This window comes from Mastomys coucha, unplaced genomic scaffold (genome assembly GCF_008632895.1).
Source record: "Mastomys coucha isolate ucsf_1 unplaced genomic scaffold, UCSF_Mcou_1 pScaffold21, whole genome shotgun sequence".
Lineage (NCBI taxonomy): Eukaryota > Metazoa > Chordata > Mammalia > Rodentia > Muridae > Mastomys > Mastomys coucha.
Window position 1 is genome coordinate 136,431,691 of NW_022196904.1, and position 27,576 is coordinate 136,459,266.

Genomic DNA, 27,576 nt, shown 5'->3' on the forward strand with positions numbered 1-27,576 from the left:
ACACCGGTTGGCTTCTTCCTCCTGGTCGGACTTGCTTCCTAATCTGCTGACTGGTTAACAGCAGGCTTAGCGGGCTCCAAACCTTAGAATACGCCAAGAGGAAGAACCTCTCAGCCAAGTCGGCTGTGCTCAACTACCAGAGGACTCCTTCCCTCCTACGCACAGTCCTTATCCCCTCCCCAGAGATTCCGGACACTTGCCTAAGGAGAAGACAGGGGTGTGAGGGGAAGGGGCGGTGGTGAGACACAGCTACACACGTGGAAGCAAGCTAGAAGCCGGAACCCAATACCCCCAAAGTCACAGCCACCCGCGAGGCGGAGTCTGGAGAGCCGGCGTCCGGGGAGGGGTACAATGGCTCTTTGTCCCCGCCCTAGGGGCGGAGCCAAGGTCCGAGCCTGCAAAACGTGGTCCGCAGTGTAACCCAACCCGGACCCTCTCTCGGCTACAGCGTTCCGACCTTGGGATTCCCGGACACCGGGCAGCGTTGTTATCCTTCGGCCTCCCAGCCCTGCGTAGGCGCAGGGGCAACCGCCTTGCAGTGGGCCTGGCGCAATAGGACTCCGGCAACCATGGCGCGCGGAAACGCCCCTCGGGACAGGTAAGGTAGGAACCCATGTGGTGCGTACCGTGGCCCAGGTGGCCACGAGCCAGTGAATTCCCGCTCGTCTGGATGCTCCTGGGCTCTAAGACCAACCGGACTACAATTCCCATCAGCCGATTCTCTTGGCTGCCTGAGCCAGAGTGATGGGGATTGTAGTCCGTCCTACTGAGGGGCGGCTAGGGTGGCCCAGGCGTACGTCCTCGGGATGACCTTCTGATTGATCCCCACAGCTACCACCTGGTCGGCATCAGCTTCTTCATTCTGGGGCTGGGCACCCTCCTCCCTTGGAACTTCTTCATTACCGCCATCCCGGTGAGACCCGCGGCCGATGGGCAACCTCATGGCCACAAACCTCCATCCCTCCAGTCGTCTTGGACTGTAGTTCACCAGAGCCTTTTTCCTCACCAGGCCACCTACTACAACTCACCTGTCAGAGAAAGAACCAAGCCTCATAGAGGGAACAGCCTCTCGCCTAGCTAGGCAAACTTTTAGGAATGTGCAGATCCTAGAAGGGCAGGGCCATCCACGCAGGGAGTCTGACCAGCTACCATCCCATGCCCTTTGTCGTTATTTCTGGCTAGTCACTCCAAAAGTGGTTTTTCAAAGCCTTTGACTTTCTTCGCAATGACATGAATTACATTCATTCAACTAATATTTAATGTGCAACTACTGTAGACCAGGCAGTGCAGATGTGGAGGAACCATAAGAGAGGAAGGCCCTATTCCCCAAAGCATGCATTCTTTTATGGAAAGGCAGAAATGCATAGCTTGTGTTTTCTTTGGGGTAGCGTTATTCAAGCATATTTAGTGGGTTAACTTTCCAGGTGCCTGTGGAGTGCCTGGATCAGTGCCCGACCCTGGATACCCAAAGATGAATCAGCTACTGAATTTGAGAGACACAGAGCCAGGGCTATTAATAATGTAACATGACACGTGCTGTGCCATTTCACCCTGAAGCAGAGTGCTAAAGGTTCTCAGAAGAAATTTCTTCTGCTTCATAGAAGAGATTTGTAAATTAGGAACTGAGCGGGCAAAGGGTGGAGGAAAATTCAGAGTGGAGGGAAAGAAAACCCTATTTAGAGGAAGATCTGGAGCCTACAGCTTACCAGAATGGAACAGAAAACAGACAGGGTCAGATTTTAAAGGATCCTAAAAGGTGAGGTCTGCCCTGTAGGCCATGAGCAGTGTATACAGAAGATGTGCCCGGGAGAATGGATTGGCTTAGGTGGAACCTGGCATACAGTAGGTGTTCAATAAATAGCCATGGAATGAATAAATGTTGAGGTTGTTACAACAGGGGAATTAAGGCTAGCGCCAGGACCCTGAAGAGGAAATGGGACCCAGAGATGTACCAAGACCTTGGGCTCAGGCGCAGCAGTCAGCCATTTAATCCAGTGTATACACATCTAGTTTTAACTGTGTGCCAGGTGCTGCGAACAGTGCAAAGGCAGTCCCACAGATTTTAACCAAACAAAGATGCTCACTCGCCAAGTGTGGGGAGGTGGACGTAGGTGGGAGGGGGAAGTACTTCCTGACCCTACACTGTCTCCCTGTGTGGCAGTACTTCCAGGGGCGGTTGGCAGGGACCAACAGCAGCGCCGAGACCCTGAGCGCCAACCACACCAGTCCCACAGACACTTTCAACTTCAACAACTGGGTGACACTGCTGTCCCAGCTGCCTCTACTGCTCTTCACGCTCCTCAACTCCTTCCTATATCAGTGGTGAGAACCGGCCCCAACCTCCCTGTGGAGATATTCAGAGAGGCCAGGGACACTGCCTGCTCCTCTCACGCCAGCTCCACTGCCCTGCCCCTTATGCCCATCTGCTCCTGGTGGCCCCCTGACATCCTCTGCCCCCTTCTGAGCAGCATCCCTGAGTCGGTGCGTATTCTGGGCAGTCTGCTGGCCATACTACTGCTCTTTGCCCTGACAGCAGCACTGGTGAAGGTGGACCTGAGCCCCGGGCTGTTCTTCTCTGTCACCATGGCATCTGTCTGGTTCATCAATTGTAAGTACATCTCCCTCTGACTCCCCTGCCTCCTCCTTGTGCTGGAATAGCCCAACAGATCTCTTAAAGGAAGACAATAAATACCATTATCACCCAAATCCCCAGAGGAGAAAATGAGCCCAAAGAGAGGAAAAGCCACTCATCTAGGACCCATAGTGACGCAGGGAGACCTCCTAGTCGGAAGCCCTGCAGACCAATGGTTATATCTCAAAAGAGAAATAGGCGGGGGGGGGGGGGGGGGGGGGGGGGGGGGGGGGTGCATAGCTTTAATCCTAGCACTTGGGAGGCAGAGGCAGGCAGATCTCTGAGTTCGAGACCATCCTGGTCTACATGATGACTTCCAGGCTAGCCAAGGCTACATGGTGATGCCCTGTCTCAAATAAATAAATAAATATAAGAAAAACAGATGGGGGACGTCTTACCAGACTGCCCTAAGTCCCCAGGAAGCCCCACACTTGCCCAGCCTAGACTGCAGCTTCCCGGGCACCTGCTGGATGCTTCCCTCAGATGCTGCTGAGGCTGCCTGAGTGTTGATCCCCTCCATGTCTTTCCACAGCCTTTTGTGCAGTGCTTCAAGGCAGCCTCTTTGGGCAGCTGGGTACCATGCCTTCTACGTACAGCACCCTTTTCCTCAGTGGCCAGGGCCTGGCTGGGATCTTCGCTGCCCTTGCTATGCTCATGTCCTTGGCCAGTGAGTACACCTGGGGATCTGGAGGCCTGGTGACGGGGAAGTGGAGGCTGAGGGACGGGGCCCTGGGGCTTTACATGGAGGGAGAATGATGCTACAGAAAACGGGGACTGGGAGATTTGGGTCTCTTGTCACAGGTGGTGTGGATCCCCAAACCTCTGCCCTTGGATACTTCATCACACCCTGTGTGGGCATCCTCCTCTCCATCATATGTTACCTCAGCCTGCCCCATCTGGTAAGCCTGCCACTGGGCTAGATGCACCACTTTAGAGAATTTTGGCAAAACCTTGGAAGAGGCGAAGGGAGAGAAAAGTTGATTGGGGGACCTCAGCCTCCCGGCCAGTGTGGGTGCAGGACATACACAGAAGCCTTGCACAGGACTGACTTGTTGACCCTTCTGCAGAAGTTTGCCCGTTACTACCTGACCAAGAAGCTGTCTCAGGCCCCAGTTCAGGAGCTGGAGACCAAAGCTGAGCTCCTCCAAGCTGGTAAGCCCAGGACCCTTCAGGGGATGTGGGAGAGACACAGGAGGTTCAGGTGCACTCTTGGAGGAAGTCCTCCCTTCTGTCCTCCTAGTAGCTCATCCCTTTGAGCCTTGTATGAGCAGAAGCAGGCCAGGCCATGAAGGGAAGCCATCCCTGCTACTCTGTGGTTCAGTTTCCTCTTGAACAAAATGGGGAAGCAGGAGAGAGCACTTTAGATCCACGATCTCTAAGCCTTGGGCAGATCACTCTAGGCTCCATTCCTTTTTTTGTTTATTTGTTTGGTCTTTTGTTTTGTTTTGTTTTGTTTCGAGACAGTTTCTCTGTGTAGCCCTGGCTGTCCTGGAACTCTCTTTGTAGACCAGGCTGGCCTCGAACTTAGAAATCCTCCTGCCTCTGCTTCCCAAGTGCTGGGATTAAAGGTGTGCACCACAACCGCCTGGCTAGGCTCCATTTCTTTGCTGTTGTTATTGTTACTTTTGGTAGCAGGGTCTTTCTACATAGGCCAGACTGGTACCCAGAAATCTGCCTACCTCTGCTTCCTGGGTGCTGAGACTAATTGCATTCACCATCATGCCTGACTTAGGCTTCATTTCTTCATTGCAAAGTGACAATGAGAGAATCTATCCAAGATGCTTAACTAGTTGCCTGGCATGTGGGCAGGGGGAAAGGAAGTCAGAGGTCAGGCTAGGTTACAGAGAGGCTAGGCCGTCTGGGCTTGAAAGAGATCCTATCTTCAAAAACCATCAAAAACACGTGAGTGCTCAGATGTAATTAGGTCACATGTCTAACAGTCCATGAAACCATGGGTCAGTCCTCAACACCGTAAACGGGCAATAAACAGACTGTCACCACCGTCAATCCTTCTCCTGTACTTAGGCTGAAAAGAGTCACTTTTTTCAACACTGAGGATTTCCTTACTTTTGCATAAGTGGGTCATGAGCCTGACCCCAGCCTTCACTCTCCCGTAGATGAGAAGAATGGGGTTCCCATCAGCCCCCAGCAGGCCGGCCCAACTCTGGATCTTGACCCTGAGAAGGAGCCGGAGCTGGAGCTGGAGGAGCCACAGAAGCCAGGAAAACCTTCAGTCTTTGTTGTCTTCCGGAAGGTTCGTTGTCTTTTTGAAGGTTCAGCTAAGCAATGGCTTCTAACTGACCACCCAGAGATTTTCTCCAGCCCTGGGACTCTCTCAGACCAGAATTGGAACTTAGTGCTTATTCCCTCCGTTCATTGGCTCATGGTGGCTTAGGGAGACAGTGGGTGGGGCTGCAGCAGCGGGGCTGGGGCGGGGGCTGCATGATGGACATGGGGCTTCCCTGCCCACTCACACCCCTGCCTCCGGCTCCCAGATCTGGCTGACGGCGCTGTGCCTTGTGTTGGTCTTCACAGTCACCCTGTCGGTCTTTCCTGCCATCACAGCCATGGTGACCACCAGTTCTAAGAGCCCCGGAAAGTGGGGTGAGTGCTGGGGTAAAGCAGGGGCTGGGGGAGTGAGGGAAGGGGGTGGACGGGGATCGGGCTGATTGCCAGCTCTCTCTTCCTCAGATCAGTTCTTCAACCCTATCTGTTGCTTCCTGCTCTTCAACGTCATGGACTGTCTGGGCCGGAGCCTGACCTCCTACTTCCTGTGGGTGAGCTTGTCTGGGCTAAACCAGCCAGAAGTTTGGGAAGTAACTGGGGACCAAAGGGAGGGGGGAAACATAGAAAGGTGACTTTCAGTAGTCCCCCTGACCTGACTGGAACAGCCCTCCCAGCTGGCAGTAAGTGACTGGCCCCTGGAATGGGTGGGCCAGGCTGGCAGTGAGAAGCCGCCACACATAGTGGAGCGCACCATGTCCCCAGAGTCCAGCCCCAGCCCTGCCCTCTGCCGCCTGAAGGCTCTTAGGACATAACTCTTCGTTTGGGACTGCTGTTAGTGGTGTATTGTTTCTTTATGTGAAAGTTCCCGGGGAACTCTAACAAATAGAGCAGAAGCAACCTAAGCGGGGATACAACCTGAAGACCCAGCCTGCTTGGAATCCCAGCCAGGAGAGTTGGCCAATGGGTTCTAAGATGTAGCTAGGTTGAAGGAATACATGCTAGTGCTCTGATGCACATGACTGTAGATGATCTGACTATCCTGTGTGTTTCAAGAAAGCTAGAGCACAGGATTTCGAATGCTCTTATTATAAAGAACGGGGGCAAGAGAGATGGCCCAGTAGCTAGGAGCTTTTCCAGAAGACCTGAGTCTAATTCCCGGCACACATGCCACTCTGCTCATGGCTGCCTGTGGCTTTAGCTCCAGGGGGTTAGATACCCTCTTCTGGCCTCCTGGGGGACCTACACACATGCACGCACACACTCGCACACGCACGCACACACATGTGGCATACCCCCTACCTAGCTGAGGGACCACACTCACCTGAGCTTCTGTCACAGCCAGATGAGGACAGCCAGCTGCTGCCCCTGCTGGTGTGCCTGCGCTTCCTGTTTGTACCACTCTTCATGCTGTGTCATGTGCCTCAGCGTTCCCGGCTGCCCATCATCTTCTGGCAGGATGCCTACTTCATCACGTTCATGCTGCTCTTCGCTGTTTCCAATGGCTACTTGGTGTCTCTCACCATGTGCCTGGCACCCAGGTCTGGGAAGCAGAGGGTTGGGGGATGGGCATGGGGAGGGCCTAGCTCTTTGAGGGGTATGTGGAAAAGCAGACTGTTGACCCTAGGTAGCTGCTCTGGTGCTATCCTATGGGACAGGCCTTCACTGTGGCACTTGTCCAAGCTAGGAACTGAGGAAGTTACCTGCCCGATAGCCATTTTCTACAGGGGCAATAAGGCTGGGACTCTCAGGAGACCGAACATGACAGGAGGAACCAGTTGGGGATATTTTGTTGAAAAATGAAGCAACAGAATCTAGAACCCTATAAAGCTGGATTCTAAAGGTCCAGAAAGATGCTCTTTTCCCAGCAACTTCTTTTTACAGAGGAGACTGAGCCCCGAGAAAGGCCAGGTTATATTGAAACAGGATGGGGTCAGACCCAGACTAGAACTCCAGCGCTGAGGGGCAGCAGAGGGCCAGAAGCTATGTCTAAGGTCAGGCCCATATAAGTTCCTGTCTCTATGTGTTCTAGGCAAGTGTTGCCGCATGAGAGGGAGGTGGCTGGAGCCCTCATGACCTTCTTCCTGGCCCTGGGACTCTCCTGTGGAGCCTCCCTCTCCTTCCTCTTTAAGGCTTTACTCTGAGGACCACCAGTGCTCCACACAGTCCTCCCCTCAGTGCTGCTTCTGGAGCTGGGACATTCCGGCGGAAGGACCTCTGCTATACCGGGTCTCTTGGTCTCTGGGTGCCAGGAGGGGGTGGAAACTACCTTGCTGGTAGCCACGTTGCATATGGCGAGGAAGAATCCACCACTGCTCATTCTGCCTCTCAGCTAGAAGCGAAATGGGACACAGAAACATGGAGCTCACAGAGATGCACAAAAGAGCAACAATCAGGAAAGCAGGCACAGGGCCCTTCACTGCCATCTGGACTACATCTCTTCATCAAACCACCCACTGACCCCAGGGAGCAAAGCCACCTGAAGGTCTTGCTTAGGACATCTTGATGGTCTCTACCTCGAATCAGAGAGGGAACTGGGACCAGCTCCAGAGCACCAGCTTCCCCCTACTCACCCGCAAGGCCCTGGGTAGTACATGAAGTGTCATGGAGATTGAGGGGAAGAGAAAGCTCAAAGGGCCTCTGAGACTCCATCAGTGTTTTCTCACAGACACTCCTAGAACCCAGATGGGCCTGTCTAACAGAAAGGCAGTTGGCCTGCATGTGTTGTGCACCGCACTTTACAGTTTGCAAAGTTTTTCCACAACCACTCACAGAAGCCTCTGTGAGGCCTTTGGAACAAGCTGGGCAGGGATCGTCCCCAGGTGGGATTCAGCTGGTCCATGGAAGAGTAAGGCTATGGCCTTCCTCTCCCTCTTCGTAGGTGCTGACCCTGTGGCCCACCGCTTGCTTCTTTTCCTCTAAGGTCTCCAGGCAGGTGCCCTCAGCACTTGCTACACGGTAGTCTTCGCCCCATTTCTCCTCCAACCCTGTTCCCACATCCAATAAAAACTGTTCATTTCGATGACAGATTCCTGGAGTGTTGACTTCTAAAGTCCTGCTCTCGCTATTGGCCTCAGTAAATTGGGTGAGGCAGGGATGGCTGTAACCACATGACAGACTGAGGTGGCCGGTTCTGAGAGGGGCAGAGGTCTGTGTGCTGGCTCTGCTGGCACTCTGGACCTCTTGACAGCGGAGGAGGCCAAATGGGTTTTCAAGAAGCTGTCCTTCTAGATTACAGGGTTTGATTCCCAGCACTTACATGGTGACTGGAAACTCTAACTCCAGTTCCAGGGGATCCAACACCCTCTTATGGGCACCAGGGCTCTGTGGGCACCAGGCACACACATGGTAAACATATGAAATCGTGTAAATTATCCAGTATTTATACCAATAGGAATTAAGAACCTGCTAGCTCAGTGAGGTAACTTTTTATTGACTGAACTACATACAAAATACCAATTTACAAGCCTGATTTTACTACTAGCTCTTTAGAAATCTCTATGTCATTCTACGGAGCTAGTCTACCTTTCTCTTGAGCTCCTCCAAACCCAAGGGCTCCTTAGCTCTCTCTCCTAGAATACTGTTTTACCCGTGCCTGCCAGCTGTTCCACCTGTTCCTGCAAGCCCAGGGAGAAATCCCTATCTCTTACCTGGAGCTCATCCCATAAAGTCAAGTCAGAGAGAGAGAAAGATGGAGAGAGCGCTCTATCCCAATTGCTTATAAAAGTCTCTAGCTCCTCCTCCCTACACCTTTGGTAGGCTGAACCAAGTCACTGCCAAGGGGAGGGAGGGGCCCTCCAAGCCAAGTGTGTAGGGACCATTTCACCTTTACAGTGGGTTAGCTCCAGGCAACCCAGCTGATTTTGCCTCCGGTCATAGATCAAAGATCACAAGACTTCTCTCAAGCAACTTGCCTTAAAAATGGCAGGAACTTCCCATTCTTTAGCTTTTTTTTTTTTTTTTTTTTTTTTTTTTGAGATATGCTTTCTCTGTGTAGCCCCTGGCTGTTCTGGAACTCTAAACCAGGCTGGCCTCAAACTCAGAAATCTACCTGCCTCTGCCTCCCAAGTGCTGGGACTAAAGGCGTGCGCTACCACTGCTTGGCTTTTTAGCATTTTTATTCAAACTTGTATATTTTGCTAACAATCAGGTTTTCTATGTGCAATAATCAAATATCCTGTGACATTCATACGTGCAGGCAAACACTCATCACATACAATACAAATGAATAAATGTAAAATGTAGAAAGCAGTGGCTTTGTGATCCTAAGAAGAGCACTTGGAAGCCGGGCGGTGGTGGCGCACGCCTTTAATCCCAGCACTTGGGAGGCAGAGACAGGCGGATTTCTGAGTTCGAGGTCAGCCTGGTCTACAGAGTGAGTTCCAGGACAGCCAGGGCTACACAGAGAAACCCTGTCTCGAAAAAACAAAACAAAACAAAACAAAACAGAAAAAAAAAAGAGCGCTTGGCTGAACAGTTAAGCATTGCTACCCCTCTTCTTGAGTCCCCCCCCCCCCAGTTCTCTCCTGCATCTGCTTCCTCTCTCAGTGTTGCTCATTCCCAGATATCTTAACCTCAGAGAAGCAGTCAGCCTGAGCAGGTCTTCAGCAACCCAGCCAGGGTCCCTGATGGGCAGAGAAGGTTTTCTACCCTCTGCCTTCCATGAACATTCATGGAGCACATCACGTTTCAGAGGCTGAGCCAGTACAGGGCACCTGCTTAAACCACAGGCTTTTGGTATCTTAGAGGATGGTAAAGTAAGCTATGATGTTGGAAGCAGAAATAAGCTACAAGGCAGACCTCAAGTAAAGGCCAAGACCCTCTGACCTGAGGCTGGTGGGACTGGGTCCCACTGTCTGCTGAGTCTTCTTCAGAGAATTCTCTAGGCCTGGATAACTGGGACAGGAAAGTATCCATCACCTACAGGCCAGGCAGTCTCAGGGAACCCACTGTCAACTGGAACATGGCAGGAGAAGGTTGGCTTTTTTTAAAAAAGACACTTATTAGCCGGGTGGTGGTGGCGCACGCCTTTAATCCCAGCGCTTGGGAGGCAGAGGCAGGAGGATTTTCGAGGCCAGCCTAGTCTACAGAGTGAGTTCCAGGACAGCCAGGGCTATACAAAGAAACCCTGTCTTGAAACACCCCCCCCAAAAAAAGACACTATTTTTTAAAATTTATGGGGGCTGGAGAGATGGTTCAGTGGTTAAGAGCACTGATTGCTCTTCCGAAGGTCCTGAGTTCAAATCCCAGCAACCACACGGTGGCTCACAACTATCTGTAATGAGATCTGACGGCCTCTTCTGGTGTGTCTGAAGACAGATAGATACAGTGTACTTACATAATAATAATAATAAATAAATCTTTGGGCCAGAATGAGCGGGGCCGAATTCCCAGCAACCACATGATGGCTCACAACCATCTGTACAGCTACAGTATACTCATATGCATAAAATAAATAAATTTAAAAAAATTATGTGTGGGGCTGGAGAGATAACACAGTGGTTTAGAGCACTGACTGCTCTTCTAAGAGGTCCTGAGTTCAATTCCCAGCAACCACATGGTGCCTCTCAACCATCTGTAATGGGATCCAATGCTCTCTTCTGGTGGGTCTGAGGACAGCTACAGTGTACTCATATACATAGATAAATAAATCTAAAAAAAGTTTTATGTATATGGTGATGTCTTAGTTAGGTTCTCTTGCTATGAAGAAACCATGACCATAGCAACTATTATAAAGGAAAGCCTTTAACTGGCAATGGCTTACAATTCAGAGGTTTAGTCCATTACTGTCATGTCAACAAGTATAGCAGTGTGCAGGCAGACATGGTGCTGGAAAGGTAGCTGAGAATTCTACATCTGGATCTGCTGGCAACAGATCCAGATGTAGACATTGAGCCACTAGACTTGGCTTGAGCTGCTGAAACCTCAAATCCCATCCACTAGGGACAAAAGCCACACTTCCAAATAATGCCACCACTGCCTAGGAGTCTATGAGAGCCATTTCATTCAGACCACAAGTGGTTTCCTGCATGTGTGGCTCTGTACTGTGTGTGTATCTGGTGCCCACAGAGACCAGAAGAGTGTCGGATCCCCTGACACTAGAGTTGCCGATGGTTGTGAGCTTAGGTGTGGGTGGGTGCTGGGAACACCCACATCTAAGAACAGAACCTGGGTCCTATTCAAAAGTAGCCAGTGCTGTTAACTGCTGAACCATCTCTCTGGTTCTTATTCCCCATCCCTCCCTTTTCTGAGACAGGGTCTTACTAGGCTGGCCTTGACCTCACAGAGATATGCCTGCTTCTGTTTCCCAAATGCTGGGACTAAAGATGTGCATACCACACCCAAAGGAAGCTGCTTTCAGTGTCAGGAGCAAATGCTTGAGCAGAAGGGCTGCACCTGTGTGACTGTGGGGGCCTTTTCTATGCCCACCCCAGCTCTTGAGTAGAGACATGTATATTTATTTTTGAATGCCTAGGCCTCATGCTAGGCTTGTCTCTGACTAGCTTGTAACTCAATTATCCCATTTATACGAGGCTAGGTTCTGCCACGTGGTTGATTACCTCTCCTCAATATCTGCACTTCAGTTTCTCTCCTCTACATCTTAGTTGCTAAACCTCCCATGCCACCCTCTTTCCCAGAATTCCTTTCTCTGCCCAGCCGTCCCATCTTACTATTCTGCTTTTTGCTATAGGCCAGAGGCTTTTTATTTTAATCAATCAAAGGGTGCCTTAGGCAGGCAAGGAAGGACAGAGACATATCTTCACACTGTACAAAGGCATCACCCCATCTGCCCCTTTCCTGTTGCCCAGGGCCCTGCTCCTACCACCTCCTCAGCCCTGATACAGTTCTGCCATCAGATTCTGCCTCACCTCAAAACAACCCATTTCCACCAGCCAGCTCTTGGAAGTATCCATATGGAGAGGACTGAGCCCAATCCATAGGAGAGACAGAGACACCTGAAGTCTTGACCCTACGTTGCCAAACCTTTTTATAAGAAGGCTGGGTAGCACTGGTTAAAATTCTACAAATGAGCAGCACTTAGCAGTGGGGTAGGTGCCTGCCTATAATCCCAGGACTTGGAAGTTACATGCAGGAGGATCAGGAGTTCAAGGTCATCTTTGACCACATAGGGAATTTGAGGCCAGCATGGACTAACTAAATGAAGCCCTGTCTCGAAAAGAAACAAACAGGGCTGGAGAGATGGCTCAGAGTTTAAGGGCAGTGGCTGCCCCTCCAGAGCCCCAGCACTTGCATTAACGGTCTAGAACTTCAGTTCCTGGGTACCCCACACCCTCTTCTGACTGCTTCATGTGGTACACAGACATACATGCAGGCATATACACATAAAATAATATGTAAAAATGGTTAGAAGGTGGATTTAAAAAAACTAAACAATAGGCCAGGCAGTGGTGGCGCACGTCTTTAATCCCAGCACTTGGGAGGCAGAAGCAGGTGGATTTCTGAGTTCGAGGCCAGCCTGGTCTACAGAGTGAGTTCCAGGATAGCCAGGACTACACAGAGAAACTCTGTCTCGAAAAAACCAAGAAACAACAACAACAAAAAAAGACTAAACAATAATAACAAAACCATCAGAGAAGTATTTGACACCTGTGATTTTGTTAGCTCCTTCCCTGGCCACAACTGTAGTTTCTTTTAGACAGGACTGAAACCTTGGTCTGACTAAAGTCACTAGTCCAAGGCCATGTAGGGTTGAGAGTCCTGAGTCTTCTCTGTCACAGGGCATGGCCACTTGGGAAGGCAGAACACAGAGAGTTTGACTCTGACCCACAAGACTGTGTATGGATGTTTTGCATACATGTTTGTCGGGTGTACCACGTGTGTGCATGGTGCCATTAGAAGTCAGGAGAGAGCATTCGATGCCCTGGATCTGGAGTTGCAGATGTTCGTGACCACTATGTGGGAGTTGGGAATTGAACCTGCGTCTTCCTTCTAGAGCAGCTGGTGCTCTTAACTGCTGAGCAGCCCTCCAGCCCTTGAGTTGAGTTTTGAGCAGGGACCAGGTACCCATTAGTTGGCCCATGGCCTTATGGTATGACCTGATCCAGCTTCCCCGGTAAGAAGAACCAATCAACTCATTCTCTTGGGAGCATGCAGCCACATAACATGGAGAGACATCTTGAGGTGCTCAGCCTACCACAAGGAACAGGTGAGGGGACGTCAGAGTGTGACATAACAGGGCATGCCTCTGTAGTAATAGCTGCAGCCATGACCCTGTGGGTGGACCTGGATGGTGTCCCGGCTCTTCTTCAGGGTTTCTCAACAAAATCACAGTTGACTGAAGTTACCTAACTGGGCTTAGGCTGCTGCTGTGACCCTTTAATGCGGTTCATGCTGTGGTGACCCCCAACCATAAAATTATTTTTGTTGTTGCTTCATAACTGTACCTTTGCTACTGTTATGAATCATAATGTAAAATATCTGTGTTTTCTGATGGTCTTGGGCAACCCCCGTGAAAGGGTCACTGGCTCCTCAAAGGGGTCTCGACCCACAGGTTGAGAACCACAAAAGAGTCGAGTTGGTTAGCAGGTGCATCCTATGCCTGCATCTCACTGGTCCTTTTGTTTGTTTGTTTGAAGTTTTAAAGACTTTCACCAATAAATAATAAAAAAAAAATTTCTGGCAAAAAATTTTTTAAGGCAACTAAAAGTGGTAGGAAATCTTTGCAGTTCTTGTCTTTGTCTCTCTCCCCACCTGGGTTTGTTGGTTGGTTGTCACAGTTCAGATCTTAAATGTCCTCAAGGATTGTGTGTTAAGTCTCTGTTTGTTTGTTTGGTTGGTTGGTTTGGTTTGGTTTGATTTGAGACAGGATTTCTCTGTGTAGCCCTGGCTGTCCTCGAACTTACTCACTCTGCCATGTGAGTTTTTAATCTCGGGGATTTTGCTACAGCTACAGAAAAATCAGCTCACACAGTGGGAGTTGTGAGGATCCAGGTGACTGGCTCCGTAGAGAGGGGAGCAGACCTTGTTAGAGAAGAACTGCCTTTATCTGTGTCAACACATCTGGGAACAACCCAAAGGGTTGAGGCCAAGCACAGCTCAGACATCTTAGGAGAGAAGCGCTCTGGCCAAGGGCAGTTCTCTAAGACACTGAAAGACACATGAATGCCCCAGTGGCTGTCTGGAGTAAGGATCTCAGTGGAGGCAAACAAAAGCGCAAGGTCTGGCAGGAAAAATCCGGAAGGGATTTTTGTGGTGAACTGGAAAGTTCCCTCAGACTTCCAGGAATTTATAAAGTCTTGTGCATGCACAGTGAGTTGCCTGTTCAGGACTGACCTGAGAAGATCCAGTTGGTCCTTAGAGTTGGGAGGGGTTATAGCAGAGTTGTAAGCATCTTGGCTGCTGTTGAAGACAAGCCTCAGCACAGAGCTAGAAGCCATGCATCTCTGGACAACTGTTACCAGTGGGAGTGTCAGCCATGTCATCTAACCTTTAAAATAGAAACTGAGCTAGCCATGGTAGGCATGCCTGTAATCCCAGCAATGGGGAACACAAGGCAAGAGAATCATGTCAAGACAGCCTTGGGCTGCATACTCAGACTGAGGCCAGACTCGAGGGCACCAGGTACCAAGGAGGCAAACTGGAATCTCTGTCAGTTGGAAGCCAGCCTGTTTTACACAGTGAGTTCCAGGATCGACAAGACTACATAGAGACCCGTCTCAAAAACAAACCACCACCAACAACAACAAAAATCCCACACCCTCTACCTCAAAACCACAAACAATAAAATAATGATAATGGAGCATCCGATGTGCTGGCGCATATCTATAATCCTACCCAGCACTCCAGAGGTGGTGGCAGGAGGTTCACAAGTTTAAGCCCATCCTGGACTACAATACTCTTTAAAATTATAATATTAAAACAAAACGGGGGTCGCCCAGAGGAGAGGAGCGCTGCTCCAGTGCCCACTCCACCACATTCCTACTTCATTTATTTCCCCCTCACTGTAGCCCCTTCTCAGCTCACAAAGCCACTAAAGGTTTCCTTCACATAAAATATTTATTTTAGGGCTGGATAGATGGCTTGGTGGTTAAGAGCACTGACTGTTTTTCCTAAAGGTCCTGAGTTCAATTCCCAGCAACCACATGGTGGCTTATAGCTATCTGTAATGCGATCTGATGCCCTCGTCTGGTATGTTGGGATAATAAATAAATAAATCTTTAAAAAATATATTTAGTTTAAAGTTCTATTTTAATAGTGTTTTGTGTGTGTGTGAAGTCTATTTTTCTAGAGTTCTGTTTGTGAAGAAAAAAGTTGATTACTGTGCTATATATCAGTTAAAAATAAAAAAAGAGGGAGGGAAGATAAGCCTTTCTTCCCCCAGGATTTCTCTGTGTAGCCCTGGCTGTTCTGGAACTAGCTCTATAGACCAGGAGAACTTGGAGATCTACCTGAGTCTGCCTCCCTAGTGTGTGTCCCACTACAGCCCAGTATAGATTGTTATTTTTATTAATTATTGACCAGGTTATATAAAAAAAAAAAACAAAATAAAACAAAGTCTTGCAATGGTGGCACACACCTTTAGTCCCTGCACTCAGGAGGCAGAGGCAGGTGGATTTCTGACTACAAGGCCAGTTTGGTCTACAGAGTGAGTTCCAGGACAGCCAGGGCTACATGGAGAAACCCTGTCTCAAAACACTAAAACCAAACCAAACCAAAGTTCTCACAGTGCAGCAAGTCCAATTTTTTGATCCCTTTGTCTACAAAACTGGGGCTGAAAGTTCTGAACCCCTCCTTCTCTCCAGATGCCTGTCTTCAGTGAAATGGACACTACCTGTATGTGCAGGGCTCTGTCTCAGAGCCTAACACAGCCTTGGCAGAGAGCTGGCGCCCCTGAGCACTACTGTATCAATCTGTGAAATGGATGTATCCTGAATGTTTAGGACCCTCCCCTACCCACTCAATCCAACCCTGCCACTCGGTGCCCTCTCTAGTCTGACCAAGTGCTGTGTTCTGCCCGGGCACGGCATATTTCTTGACTTAGTTAAAAAGAAAGTCAAGTATTTATTAAGTCAGTTGATGAAGCAGCGGAGGAACCCGCCCTTCCCCCACACGTCTGCCAACGGTTTCCATTCATCCACAAACACTAAGTGCCTTCAGTATACAGTAGTTGCTGTGGGGCTATTGGAAGCCTTCTGTTTCAATGTTTGCGATGGGCCAAGGGCTGTGTAAATAAGATGTTTTCATCCCGGTGGAAGCGAGAGGAAACAGCAGTGATTTAAATAATCACACCTCTGCAAAGATTAGGTGAAGTGCTGATGGTCAAAATCCGAGTACTAGTCTTAGAGGCAACCCCTACGCTGTATTTTGTAGGAAAACGAGAGTGGAATCTTAATCAACACCATGCACACTCTGAAAGCTATAGTACAAAACCAGCTGGAAACATGGGCTGTGGGCAAATAGTTTGTGGAAGAGAGTGGGACCCCGGGCTTTTTCACTTCGTTGCTCACGACGACAGGCAGAATGTAGAAAATTAAGAAGCCTTCTCTTTATAAAACAGGACCGACGAGGATGGGATTCGAACCCACGCGTGCAAAGCACAATGGATTAGCAGTCCATCGCCTTAACCACTCGGCCACCTCGTCCCACACACAACAGTCCTTTCCACATTGCCATATCTCCCATCTCCGGCGCACCTCCACATTTTCATTCCTGACCCTGGTACTCACCCGGAAAAGTTCAAAGAAGAAACAGTAACAAAGAGGTTTTTTAATTTTTCGTCTACGAAGGATTCAACCGGGAACCGCGTCATCAACGCCAGTGATGCGGCCAACCTCTGCCGGGGTTCCTTTCCCCGCCGCCAGGCGAGCGCATGGAAGTTTCAGGACGCACTAGGGCTGGGGGTTAGGCGAGGGTGGGTGGTCTGGGTCCAGTTCCCTAGGGAGAGAAACGCGTGCAGAGGTCCCCGGCCGCGCGCCGAGACCGCGGCTAAGATCGGCGTTTGCAAAGAGCGCGCCGAGCAGCCTCTGCTGCAGTAGCTCCTCCTCTCTCACAGAGGGCGAGCTGGCACGCGCCTCCACCGAGGAGAGCGGATGGTGGGCGGGGCTGCGCGTAGGCTCGGCTGGCCTCGGCTGGCCTCGGCTGAGCTCGGAAGGCTGCGGTAAATCCGGGCTTGCGGTGCCTGGCAGAGGCTACAGCCCGGTGGTCCCTGCTTCGTGCCGGGATCCCCGAGAGCCATGCAAATGTCCTACGCCATCCGATGTGCCTTCTACCAGCTGCTGCTGGCCGCGCTCATGTTGGTGGCAATGTTGCAGCTGCTCTACCTATCCCTGCTCTCCGGACTGCACGGCCAGGAGGAGCAGGAACAGTATTTCGAGTTCTTCCCGCCGTCTCCGCGATCCGTAGACCAGGTAAAGTCTCAACTCCGCACCGCACTGGCCTCCGGAGGCGTTCTGGATGCCAGCGGCGATTATCGCGTCTACAGGGGTCTACTGAAGACCACCATGGACCCCAGCGATGTCATCTTGGCTACGCATGCCAGTGTTGACAACCTACTACACCTGTCCGGACTTCTGGAGCGCTGGGAGGGTCCGCTGTCGGTTTCAGTGTTCGCGGCCACCAAAGAAGAGGCGCAGCTGGCCACGGTGCTGGCCTACGCGCTGAGCAGCCACTGCCCCGAGATGCGCGCCAGGGTCGCCATGCACCTCGTGTGCCCCTCGCGTTATGAGGCTGCTGTGCCCGACCCCCGAGAGCCCGGGGAGTTTGCCCTGCTGCGGTCCTGCCAAGAGGTCTTTGACAAGCTAGCCAGGGTGGCCCAGCCCGGGATTAACTATGCACTCGGGACCAACATCTCCTATCCCAATAACCTGTTAAGGAATCTAGCTCGGGAAGAGGCCAACTATGCCCTGGTGATTGATGTGGACATGGTGCCCAGCGAAGGACTGTGGAGAGGCCTAAGGGAAATGTTGGATCAGAGTAACCACTGGGATGGCACAGCACTGGTGGTACCTGCGTTTGAAATCCGCCGATCCCGCCGGATGCCAATGAACAAAAATGAGCTAGTGCAGCTCTATCAGGTGGGCGAAGTTCGGCCCTTCTATTATGGGCTGTGCACGCCTTGCCATGCGCCCACCAACTACTCCCGCTGGGTCAACCTGCCAGAAGAGAGCTTGCTGAGACCTGCCTACGTGGTGCCCTGGAGGGACCCCTGGGAACCATTTTATGTGGCTGGAGGAAAGGTGCCCACATTTGATGAACGCTTTCGGCAGTATGGCTTCAATCGAATCAGCCAGGTACTTGAGAGGGCATGTGGGACTGATTGGAGGTGTGTCAGGGATGGAGTGGCCATGGGTGGGAAGGAGGCAGTGAAGCAAGAAGAAAGAGGTTGGATGGCAGAGAATTGAGGGCGGTGGAGCTCTAGGGATGATCATGTGGGCTCTGGGGATATCATTAAGTTATTATGACTAAATTATTGTGACCTCTCTCTGTCTCTCTCCCTCTTCTCTTCCCTCCTCCATTTCTCCTTTTTCTACCCCCACCCCTTCCAGGCTTGTGAGCTGCACATGGCAGGATTTAATTTTGAGGTGCTGAACGAAGGTTTTCTGGTTCATAAAGGATTCAAGGAGGCATTGAAGTTCCATCCCCAAAAGGAGGCTGAAAACCAGCGAAATAAGATCCTTTACCGCCAGTTCAAACAGGAGTTGAAGGCTAGGTACCCCAACTCTCCCCACCGATGCTGAGTTCTTTTCGTCCATGGTCCGAGAATTTTCAGCATCTGGCTCCTCAGGCCTGACTGGGGTAAGAAACATGCCTCCGCTTTACAGAGGTAGCTGTGGTTTTAGAACACTGAACTTGACTATGGGGTGCTGGGAGCCAAGTCTCAGCTTTACCACTAACTAGCTGTGTGGCCTTGAGCAAATACTAGTACTTCTCTGAGCCTCCATTACCCCGTCTGTAAAAGGGGAGGTGAAAATACCTACCTCACAGAACTGTTTGGCTCAGATGAGACGCTGTATGTGAAAACATCCTGTAAACTTCGTACAAATGTGAAGTATTATTAATATTGCTAGTGTTATTATATTGTTACTATTAACAATGTTGGGTGGATAGCGGCAGAGCAGAAAGTATGAATGGACTAGAGGTGAAAAGCTTGAGTATTTAATAAAATGAGCCTTTTAGAGAGATGAAAACATAGAATGTAGTGCTCAGAACTGGAGGAGAACGTAAATCTTTTCGTTCTCTCATGCCTTCGTTCTCTGCCTTCCGAGATCCCGGAAGGAAGAAAGGGTCTGTAGGCCCTCGGGGTTAAAGTCCCAGATCTGTGCCCTCTAGTTGGTTGGGCTGCTCTTTTGCCTTCAGATGAGAGTGTGTAAATAAACGAGTGTTACACCCACAGCTGGCTCTGTTACTCTCCTAAGCTGAGGGGTGGTGGGCCGGAGCATCGTGTTACTCGGTAGTGGACCCAAGGACACAGACCAGAATGCTAGGACAGGCTGAAGGCCTGGGTTACTGTGGGCCGGTTGCTATGGAGACCCGTCCTCCGTATCCCGGCATGCCTGGATTACCAGTAGTTCCATTGTAAGCTCCACAATGGGCGCGTCCTGATGACGCACACGGAAGCGTCGACACCTCCTGGAGAAAGAGGGACCTGCGCAGCTCTGTCCGGGACACCGACGGCGGCGGCGTTCACATCCTGGGTCCGACAGCTCTCCCGGAGTCTTGGACGTGAGGCCGGAGGCCCCAGTCCCTGCGGTGCGTATGGCCACGCCTGGCGCTGGGTTGGGCTTCCAGGGTCGGAGCCAAACTACAGACTTAACTGGCCCGGCTCGCGCGCTGGCCTGAGAGGAGCCCGCGGTTCTGGGGGTGGATCGAGCGAGGTTGGAGACTTCCTTGCGCCGCAGAGTTAGTTCCCAGTGTCTGAAGGAAGGGGTCTGCTTTCCCTGGAGGTGTTTATACACCGCGCGTTACAGTGTGCCTCTTTCACTCCCTACAACCCTCAGCAATGGTATATCCCCTATTTGTACCTGGGTTAAGGAGGGACGGTTGTGACTTCATTTAACCAAGTCAGGATCAGAGTCACCTGGAGGAAGGAGATCGTTGAGTTCACCCTGCTTCTTAGAGAGTATGTAAACCATGGTGAACAGGAATTGCCAGTGCGGGAACCTGAGGCTTGAGAAAGAGAACGGTGAGGCTCTTTTGGAGATCTCGATTTTCAGAGCAGGAGGAAATGCTACTAAACTCTTGCGGGTCCGGCACTTGCATGGGTGTGAAAGAGCGTTGACCATCCCTCCAAGTAGTGTTACCAAGAAGTAAAAGCCAGTTCCTGTACTGCAAAGGTTTGTTTTTATTTAATTTTATTAGGACAGATTGCGGCCCCTGTCCTGATGAAACACCCACATTTCACTGGGTGGTCTGACATGAGACTGGGAGAATATGAGATAAAAAAAACAAAAAAGCTTCCTGGGGGAGGGAGTGTGTGCCTACCCCACCGGGAAGACTTGCAGAACAGCAACCAGAGAGGTAGAAATAACACCGGTGTGAACTAGAAGCTTCTACATCCAAGATGGCCTATTCTCTCAGGTGACCTGGCAGCATCAATCTCTCGTGTCTCCTTCATTTTGAAAATACATTCCACCCTAACTTTTGGATTTGCAATCTACTCTGCAGAGGTTTCTCCCCCTGCCTCCTTTGTTGACCTTGGGAATTCCAACAGAGACCCCTTCTCACGTTTCTGCCTGACTAGTCAGACTGCACAAGGCCTAAACAACTGCCGTGTGTAGGTAGCAGAGCCTGTGTCCAGTGGAAGCTTACATACCTCTGTCCCTGGTTCCTTTCTCATTTCTAGGTCTTTGTACTTGTTCTTCGCTCTGCCAGGAATGTTCCATCTCTGTTGGCCTGGTCCTTACCTCGTCTGTCTCCCTCTGGAAGCTGTCACTGTAGCAGCAGCTCCAGATCCTGTGTAGACACCTCTCCTATAACACCTTAGTTTGTCTCTCCTCACACCACTATCAAGGTCTGTGTCTTTGCCTTCTCTCCCAGGAGAGGCCAAAGACTGTGTCTGTCATAGCTATACTATAGCATCTGTCACAATCTACAGTGACTCTTGGTACCTGGCATATATTAGGTGCTTAGTAAATACTAGATATGTAAGGAGAAAGGTGGGGGAGGGGCTTAGCGTGTAATGTTTCTGAAAGGTAAGCATTGAAAAATTTTGGTGTTTGCTACAAGGGAGTTGATGTGTAATTCTGCTGCAGTGGTTTTAGTGTGAGTGCTGGGTGTCCAAATGCTGAAAGAGGAGGAGGTGAAAGTCAGAATAGCAAGTGTGCCCAAGGCCTGGAGAACTGTAGGAAATTAAGTAAACTGAGCCAAGTTTCATATTTCTGCATTCATTCCTTTACCTACTTATTTCTTTGGATTTGACACAGCCTCACCAGCTATTGCTAGCCTGAAACTAACTGTATATCAGGCTGGGCTTGAATTTGTAGTAATCCTCCTGCATCCTGAGTACTAAGATAACAGGCCCGTACCACCTCACCTGGCTTTATTTTTTATTTGTGTTTGTTTTGTTCCAGAAGGATCTAGTCTGGGTGCCTCTTCAGGCAGCAATTCTACCACTGAACTGTACCCCCAGCATAGTGCTTTTGTGTGTTTTTAAGACAGCGCGTCTCTGAGTAATCGGGAATGGCCTCCTGCCTCAGTTCGTGGAGGGTGGGACTATGTGGATGACCCTCATCAGGCTCCCTTTGCTTTTTAATTTTTTTCCAGTAGTGGGAATTGAGTCCAGGACCTTACATATGCCCAGAAACATTCTCAGACTTCTCTGCTCCCCCACCTTCACCCCCCAACAGGGATTCGTGGCTGTCCTGGAACTTAACTCTGTAGACCAGACCAGGCTGGCCTTAAACTCAGTGATCCACCTGCCTCTGCCTCCCGAGTGCTAGGATTAAAGGCATGTGCCACCACCACCTGGCTTCTCTGTTTGTTTTTTTTTTTTCCTTTTCCTTTTTTAGATTTATTTATTTTATGTATATGGGTACACTGTTGCTGTCTTCAGACACACCAGAAGAGGGCATTGGATCCCATTACAGATGACTGTGAGCCACCATGTGGTGCTGGGGATTGAATTCAGGAAAAGTCAGTGCTCTTAACCACTGAGCCATCTCTCCAGCCCCTTCTGTTTTTCCTTAATGGTAGGAAAAGCCTGAGCACACCTGAACTTCCACATAGGAAGTGCTTCCTGTCCACGTCCTGGGGAATGCTAGGGGCTTAGGATATTGCTCAGTGGTAGTTAGGGTTCAGCATTTATGAGAACCAGAGTTCAATCCTTAATCCTTCAAAACAAAATAAAAACCTGAGTCAGGCTCATTTATGAAGAAGGGGATTTAACCGAGTGGTGAGAGGTAAGCCTGTAATCCTGTGGCCAGCCTGGACAACTTAATGAGACCAATTCTCAAAAAAGGCTGCTTTTCCAGCATGCTTAAGAATCTGAGTTTAGCCGGGTGGTTGTGGCGCATGCCTTTAATCCCAGCACTTGGGAGACAGAGACAGGCGGATTTCTGAGTTTGAGGCCAGCCTGGTCTACAGAGTGAGTTCCAGGACAGCCAGGACTACACAGAGGAAACCCTGTCTTGGAGAAAAAACAACACACAACCAAACAAAAAAGAATCTGTCTAATCCTCAGTATGAGAAATTTTTAAAATGGTTGTTGGTGTTCCTAGAGAAATGGTTCAGCAACTAAGGCATTGGCTGGTCTTTCAGAGGACCCAGGTTTCATTCCCAGCCCCCACATGGCAACTCACAACCGTCTGCAGGCAAAACACTCATAATGTTAAAATTATACTTACATGTGTGAAGTATGTATATTTCTCAGAGTCCTAGGCTGGGAAGGAAGACAAGCTTGAGGAGCCTGTGTCTGACAAGCCTTTTTGCTAGAGCACCTCATTTAAGAAGGTGGAAGGGAAAGAGTTAAATTTTATCTGGAACCCTCTGCTGATTAAGGCCATCAGTACACTTGAGGGCAGACCTCATCATCTTTCAAAGGTCCCATCTTGGGCTAACCAAGTGGTTCAGCAAGTAAAAGCAACTGCCACCAATATTCAAGAATCCACATGGTAGAAGGAGAGAACTGACTTGTACAAGCTGTCCTCAGACCTCTATATTTGCAAACAGAAAACCCTCAAAGTCTCATCTCTAAACACTTGCACGTTAAGCTTCCAATACAGGCCAGAAGGAGGAACCAGAAGATCATAGGGAGAAGGAAACACTGGGGACTGAAAAAACAGTGACAGGATTTGGGATTTGGTCTAGAACACAGGAAAAGGCCAGAAGGGGAAGGAGTGTGAGAACTGGCCCTTCAGTGAGGTAAAGGAGCTGGGCTTATAGTTAAAGTGCAGTCTATGAAGGGTCTTGTCAGAGCCAGTCAGAAGCTTGGGTCCAGGCCCATCAGCAGTGGGGAACCTTTCCCATTGTGACTCAACCTTGGTCAGCATTCCCATGCATCCCAGAATTCTGTAAGAGGAGCAGTGTGTTGACACTAGCCACTTCCCCTCTCTCTTCGAGGCTTGTGTTTTGTCATCTCCCTGTTTGGCTGCTCTGATAGTGGACAGTGGCTATCATGGCCCATACTCCCTCTCCCAGAGCCCAGATGCCCATCCAGCCTTCAGGCAAAGAAACAGAAGAGATGGAGGCAGAAGGCGATTCAGCAGCTGAGATGAATGGGGAAGCAGATGAGAGTGAGGAGGAACGGAGTGGCAGCCAGACTGAGTCAGAAGAGGAGAGTTCAGGTGAGCCCCTGCCACCCACCCCCCACTCACTCACACACACACACACACACACACACACACACACGCAGCAGCTTGCCCCTGCAGAACCAGTCCTAATTGCCCTCTCGCCTCAGAGATGGATGACGAGGACTATGAGCGGCGCCGCAGTGAGTGTGTCAGTGAGATGCTGGACCTGGAAAAGCAGTTCTCGGAGCTGAAGGAGAAGTGAGCATGGGAGGGCTGGCGGGCCTCTGTGCGGCGGGGTGCAGGTGCCTGTAGTGAGCAGCCAGTGGGGCACACAAGGGGAGCAGGTGTTTGGCAGGCATTTACCTGAGACGACAAGTGACCACTGGAGAGGCCAGTGATACGCAGCTGTCTTTTCATCTCCAGGTTGTTCAGGGAACGGCTGAGCCAGCTACGCTTACGACTGGAGGAAGTGGGGGCTGAGAGAGCCCCAGAATATACAGAACCTCTTGGAGGGCTGCAGCAGAGCCTAAAGATCCGTATTCAGGTGGCAGGTCTGTAGCTCCCCTGTTCTGCTCCCAAAACCAGCTCTCTGTCACCTTCCACTCTGCCCCAACCCTGTTTACCCTATTCTTGTGGCTCTTCCTTTGGGGGATATAGGGCCTCTGTCCAAACAGAACTCCTCTTCCCCTTTGCAGGGATCTACAAGGGCTTCTGTCTGGATGTGATCAGGAATAAGTATGAGTGTGAACTCCAGGGAGCCAAACAACACCTGGAGGTGAGCCAGCATGGGCCCCCTGGGAAGGCGGGGAAGGCGGGTGAGATTGAGGTCTAGCAGTTCCCCTGGCTGAGTGGCTATCCCTCTCCCAGAGTGAGAAGCTGCTGCTGTATGACACACTGCTTGGGGAGCTGCAGGAGCGGATCCAGAGGCTGGAGGAGGACCGACAGAGCCTAGACATCAGCTCAGGTGAGGGGAGGGCCCAATCCTAAAGTGCCCTTCCCCTTTCTGGACCTTGGTTTCCCAGGCTGCATAAGGGGAGTCAGACAACCGACTTCTTGGGGCCAGGAAAGGGTCTAGCTCAGTATTCCACATATAGTGGGGGCTCATGCAGAGTAGGTCCCCTGCCTGCCCCTATTCAGAATGGGGGTAACCCAACTGACACATGGATGCATATAAAAAAACCATAATCCTCTCCGTGTTCATATGGGGTCCAGATATTTCCTTCATCCCCTGTCTACAAAGCAAATGGAAAACACGAGGCTTAAGCAAGAAGGGCAGTGGCCTTCTCCGGGCTGCACCAGTGCACCAAGAGGCTGCCAGCCTCAAGCAAGGCTGGGGCGACTCTCCTGGTGGTGATGGGGAAGGGAGGGAAGGCCAGGCTGTCTGTGGCTGTGGGTTGTCTATGCTGACCCTGACTCTGTGTCTCTGGGCACAGAGTGGTGGGATGACAAACTACATAGCAGGGGCAGCTCGAAGACTTGGGACTCGATGCCACCCAGCAAGAGGAAGAAGGCACCGCTCGTTTCTGGTATCCTTCCACTCAAGGTCACCTGACAGTGGGCAGGATGGGGCAGGCCGTGGACTCAGGGAGGTCAGAAGGATCATGTGGGACAGCATCAAGCTACAATCGTGGCCATTTGGTGTCACATGAAAGTGTCCATTTGTCAGAATTTTCTTCTGCATTCTAGGTCCTCCTGAGTCCCGTGGTCCCCAAAGAAACAGAAAGCTCAGCTCACTGACTCCTAGTAATTTCCTGTAAAGATCAGCCTTTGAAGCCCCTCTGGCTTCTCCTCAATGTCCTGGTGTAGGCCTCATGCGGTGTCAGTCATTCTTACCCAGGCCTTTCTCAAGCCCTCTGCTGCTATTACCTGTCTGTTCCATGTCTGTCAGGTGCCATCTCCTCTGAAGTCTCTCCTGATCTATATCCCCCATCCCTACCCACTATGCATGTGGTTCTCTTCTGTATGAGCATCCTAAGGGGACTCACTGTCTTTGACCCTCTTGTGCTGCACAGCGTAGCACTAAGCTGAGGTCTTCCATAGCCACAGTGTCAGCCCTGGGACCGCCTCAGGATGGAGGTGGGAGGGAGACATTATTGAACCATTGTGGGTAAAGGTAGATTTCAGAGACAGAACCCAGACGTGTTACCAGGAGGGGAAGACACCAGGACGGACCTTCAGGTGAGAAAGGGTCCAGTAAGTCAGTAACTGTCAGCAGCAGGTGCAGGGCCCTCAGGGTGGGTTGGGCCTTGGTCAACTGATCCGGAGAAAGGATGAGAATGAGTAAGGGAAATGGATAGGGTTTCATCCCTCACACAATACCCACACTTGCCTCCCTGAGGCAGGAGGCAGAAGCAGGTGGATCTCTGTGAGTTCCAGGCCAGCTAGGACCACAAATACCAAGTCTCAAAAAAAAAAAAAAAGAAAAAGAAAAAAGAAAAAAACAAAAGCTCTGGCACCACCTCCACGGTCTCCATGTACCGGCTCTCCTAACTGGTGGGCGTGTGGCATGGCGCTGCCGCTGTGGCCTTCGGTGGGGCCTGTTGCATTCCTCCTGTGGCCGTCCTGCTTCCTTGACCCTTGCATAGGCCCGTACATTGTGTACATGCTGCAGGAGATCGACATCCTGGAAGACTGGACAGCCATTAAAAAGGTGGGTCTGCTGCTGCCTGCTTACCCGCCGTCCTCTGCTCCCTCCAATCCCACACTCCCTGCTCCCCACTTCCTGCACCTGGCCCCATGCCAGCTCAGGTATCCTAGGATGCCCAGGCGGCCTTCTCCTCAGGAACATCTATCTCAGCCCAGGTGGCCTGACTTTGTGGCATCTTGTAGTCCTCCTGCCTAGAGACTGACCTGAGGAAGGATGTCTGTGTCAGCCCTTATTCCTGGAAGGCTGGAAGGAGAGGGGCGGCTGCTGGGCTGGCCTCCAAGCAGAGACACCTTGGTGTAGAAAAGATTTTTATACTTCATATAGCGGGGCTCAGAGCAGCTTTCCTCATGGATTGTGGAGGGCAGTATCAGCTAAAATGGACTCTAAGGGACCCTCTTTTCTCTCCACCCAGGCCAGGGCAGCAGTGTCCCCTCAGAAGAGAAAAGCAGACGGTAAGAGCTATGGACATCAGCCTGTCAGAATTGGTAGTCTGATCTCACTTTGAGGGTTTTGTGGGATTTTGAGGAATAGGAACCAGGTTGGAGAGGCTCTTGGCTGAGGGAGCAAGGACATGTAGACATGGAAAGTTCGCTGAAGATGTATGTAGCTCAGTGGTAGTGCGCTTGCCTAGGTAGCATGGGCAGGAACCCCATCCCAAGCCCAACACCCCAAGAAGATAAAAGTACCAGGCAGGATGGGTCAGAGCGGGTGGGGGTAAAAGAGACCCTTATGGATGAGGGGAGTATGGCACTTCCTCAGTGCCTTCAGGAAGTGCTGGTGGTCCCTTCATCAGTTTTCCCATATCCCTACTAGGACCCTGACCCTGCATTTATACTCGGAGGGTCCTGGGAGCAGCTGGTGCCGCACACAGGATTAGCATTTCTCTGCAAAGGCAGGGGGTTGCCTAGTAGCCCTCCAGTGTTACTGCTGACCCCTGACCCTCTGCCACCAACTGGCCTGGACTCCTCTGCTCTCCTTGGGATCTGCATAACTGTGGCCCTGAAACTGACCTGGCTAAGCAAGACTGTTGTCTCCATCCCTGACCAGCCCACCCCCTCCCAAAGAATAACTTCCCAATGTCCCCCACAAAGAAAACAGGCCTCATCCAGAGTCAAAGCAGCAACTCTCCTGACTTTCAACTCTGGCCCTCGGCCACTGAGCCAGGATCCCGGCCCAACTGCAGGAGGAGCTCTCTGGAGCCAGAGACATGCTGGGTCTTGCCCACCCTAGCTGCTGCTGGAGATGATGGCTTCCCAGGCTTTCTCAGGGCTATTCCTGGTGTCTGCCTCTCAGATTCCAAAGACTGGAATAAAATTTAACCTGGGACCATGATGTGACTGATGTGTGGCTGCTGTTGTCTTACAAAGGAACCAAGGCTTTTGTGGGGA

The 27,576-nt window shown here is 50.9% G+C and overlaps 3 protein-coding genes, 2 long non-coding RNA genes and 1 other non-coding gene across 7 annotated transcripts; 3 read left to right on the forward strand and 3 right to left on the reverse strand.

Moving 5' to 3' along the window:
• Positions 1–17,172, reverse strand: LOC116103364. Of its 2 annotated transcripts, none has more exons than XR_004123463.1 (4): positions 16,543–17,172; positions 7,125–7,187; positions 6,180–6,398; positions 1–82 (listed from the first exon to the last, which is right to left on the reverse strand). It is a non-coding gene; the product is annotated as an uncharacterized LOC116103364 (long non-coding RNA). The 2 variants fall into 2 exon arrangements; XR_004123462.1 differs by lacking the exon at positions 1–82 and adding an exon at positions 4,880–5,452.
• On the forward strand, positions 71–7,877 carry Slc29a2 (solute carrier family 29 member 2). The gene is made up of 12 exons (XM_031389252.1): positions 71–598; positions 832–913; positions 2,162–2,322; positions 2,469–2,608; positions 3,165–3,299; positions 3,434–3,531; positions 3,700–3,784; positions 4,750–4,886; positions 5,128–5,236; positions 5,324–5,409; positions 6,197–6,396; positions 6,888–7,877. The coding sequence occupies exons 1-12, from the start codon at positions 570–572 to the stop codon at positions 6,997–6,999; spliced, it is 1,374 nt and encodes a 457-aa protein (XP_031245112.1). The 5' UTR covers positions 71–569; the 3' UTR covers positions 7,000–7,877.
• On the reverse strand, positions 16,377–16,458 carry Trnas-gcu. Its single transcript has one exon. It is a non-coding gene; the product is annotated as a tRNA-Ser (tRNA).
• B4gat1 (beta-1,4-glucuronyltransferase 1) lies at positions 16,893–19,205 on the forward strand. The gene is made up of 2 exons (XM_031389253.1): positions 16,893–18,105; positions 18,361–19,205. Exons 1-2 carry the CDS (start codon positions 17,050–17,052, stop codon positions 18,550–18,552), a joined length of 1,248 nt encoding a protein of 415 aa, XP_031245113.1. The 5' UTR covers positions 16,893–17,049; the 3' UTR covers positions 18,553–19,205.
• Positions 18,949–20,301, reverse strand: LOC116103365. Its single transcript, XR_004123464.1, has 2 exons — positions 19,837–20,301; positions 18,949–19,752 (listed from the first exon to the last, which is right to left on the reverse strand). It is a non-coding gene; the product is annotated as an uncharacterized LOC116103365 (long non-coding RNA).
• Brms1 (BRMS1 transcriptional repressor and anoikis regulator) lies at positions 19,423–27,520 on the forward strand. The gene is made up of 10 exons (XM_031389254.1): positions 19,423–19,564; positions 23,450–23,595; positions 23,709–23,799; positions 23,965–24,092; positions 24,237–24,316; positions 24,409–24,505; positions 24,975–25,067; positions 26,127–26,191; positions 26,601–26,640; positions 27,002–27,520. Exons 2-10 carry the CDS (start codon positions 23,457–23,459, stop codon positions 27,007–27,009), a joined length of 741 nt encoding a protein of 246 aa, XP_031245114.1. The 5' UTR covers positions 19,423–19,564; positions 23,450–23,456; the 3' UTR covers positions 27,010–27,520.
• The last annotated feature ends 56 nt before the right edge of the window (positions 27,521–27,576 follow it).

Coding starts and splice junctions, on each gene's coding strand:
- Slc29a2 (XM_031389252.1), top strand. CDS start 570: ATGGCGCGCGGAAACGCCCCTCGGGACAG. Junction 3,785..4,749: donor AGCTGAGCTCCTCCAAGCTG/GTAAGCCCAGGA, acceptor ACTCTCCCGTAG/ATGAGAAGAATGGGGTTCCC. Junction 4,887..5,127: donor TCTTTGTTGTCTTCCGGAAG/GTTCGTTGTCTT, acceptor TCCGGCTCCCAG/ATCTGGCTGACGGCGCTGTG.
- B4gat1 (XM_031389253.1), top strand. CDS start 17,050: ATGCAAATGTCCTACGCCATCCGATGTGCCTTCTACCAGCTGCTGCTG. Junction 18,106..18,360: donor GCTTCAATCGAATCAGCCAG/GTACTTGAGAGG, acceptor CACCCCTTCCAG/GCTTGTGAGCTGCACATGGC.
- Brms1 (XM_031389254.1), top strand. CDS start 23,457: ATGCCCATCCAGCCTTCAGGCAAAGAAACAGAAGAGATGGAGGCAGAA. Junction 23,596..23,708: donor GTCAGAAGAGGAGAGTTCAG/GTGAGCCCCTGC, acceptor CTCTCGCCTCAG/AGATGGATGACGAGGACTAT. Junction 24,093..24,236: donor GATCCGTATTCAGGTGGCAG/GTCTGTAGCTCC, acceptor TCCCCTTTGCAG/GGATCTACAAGGGCTTCTGT.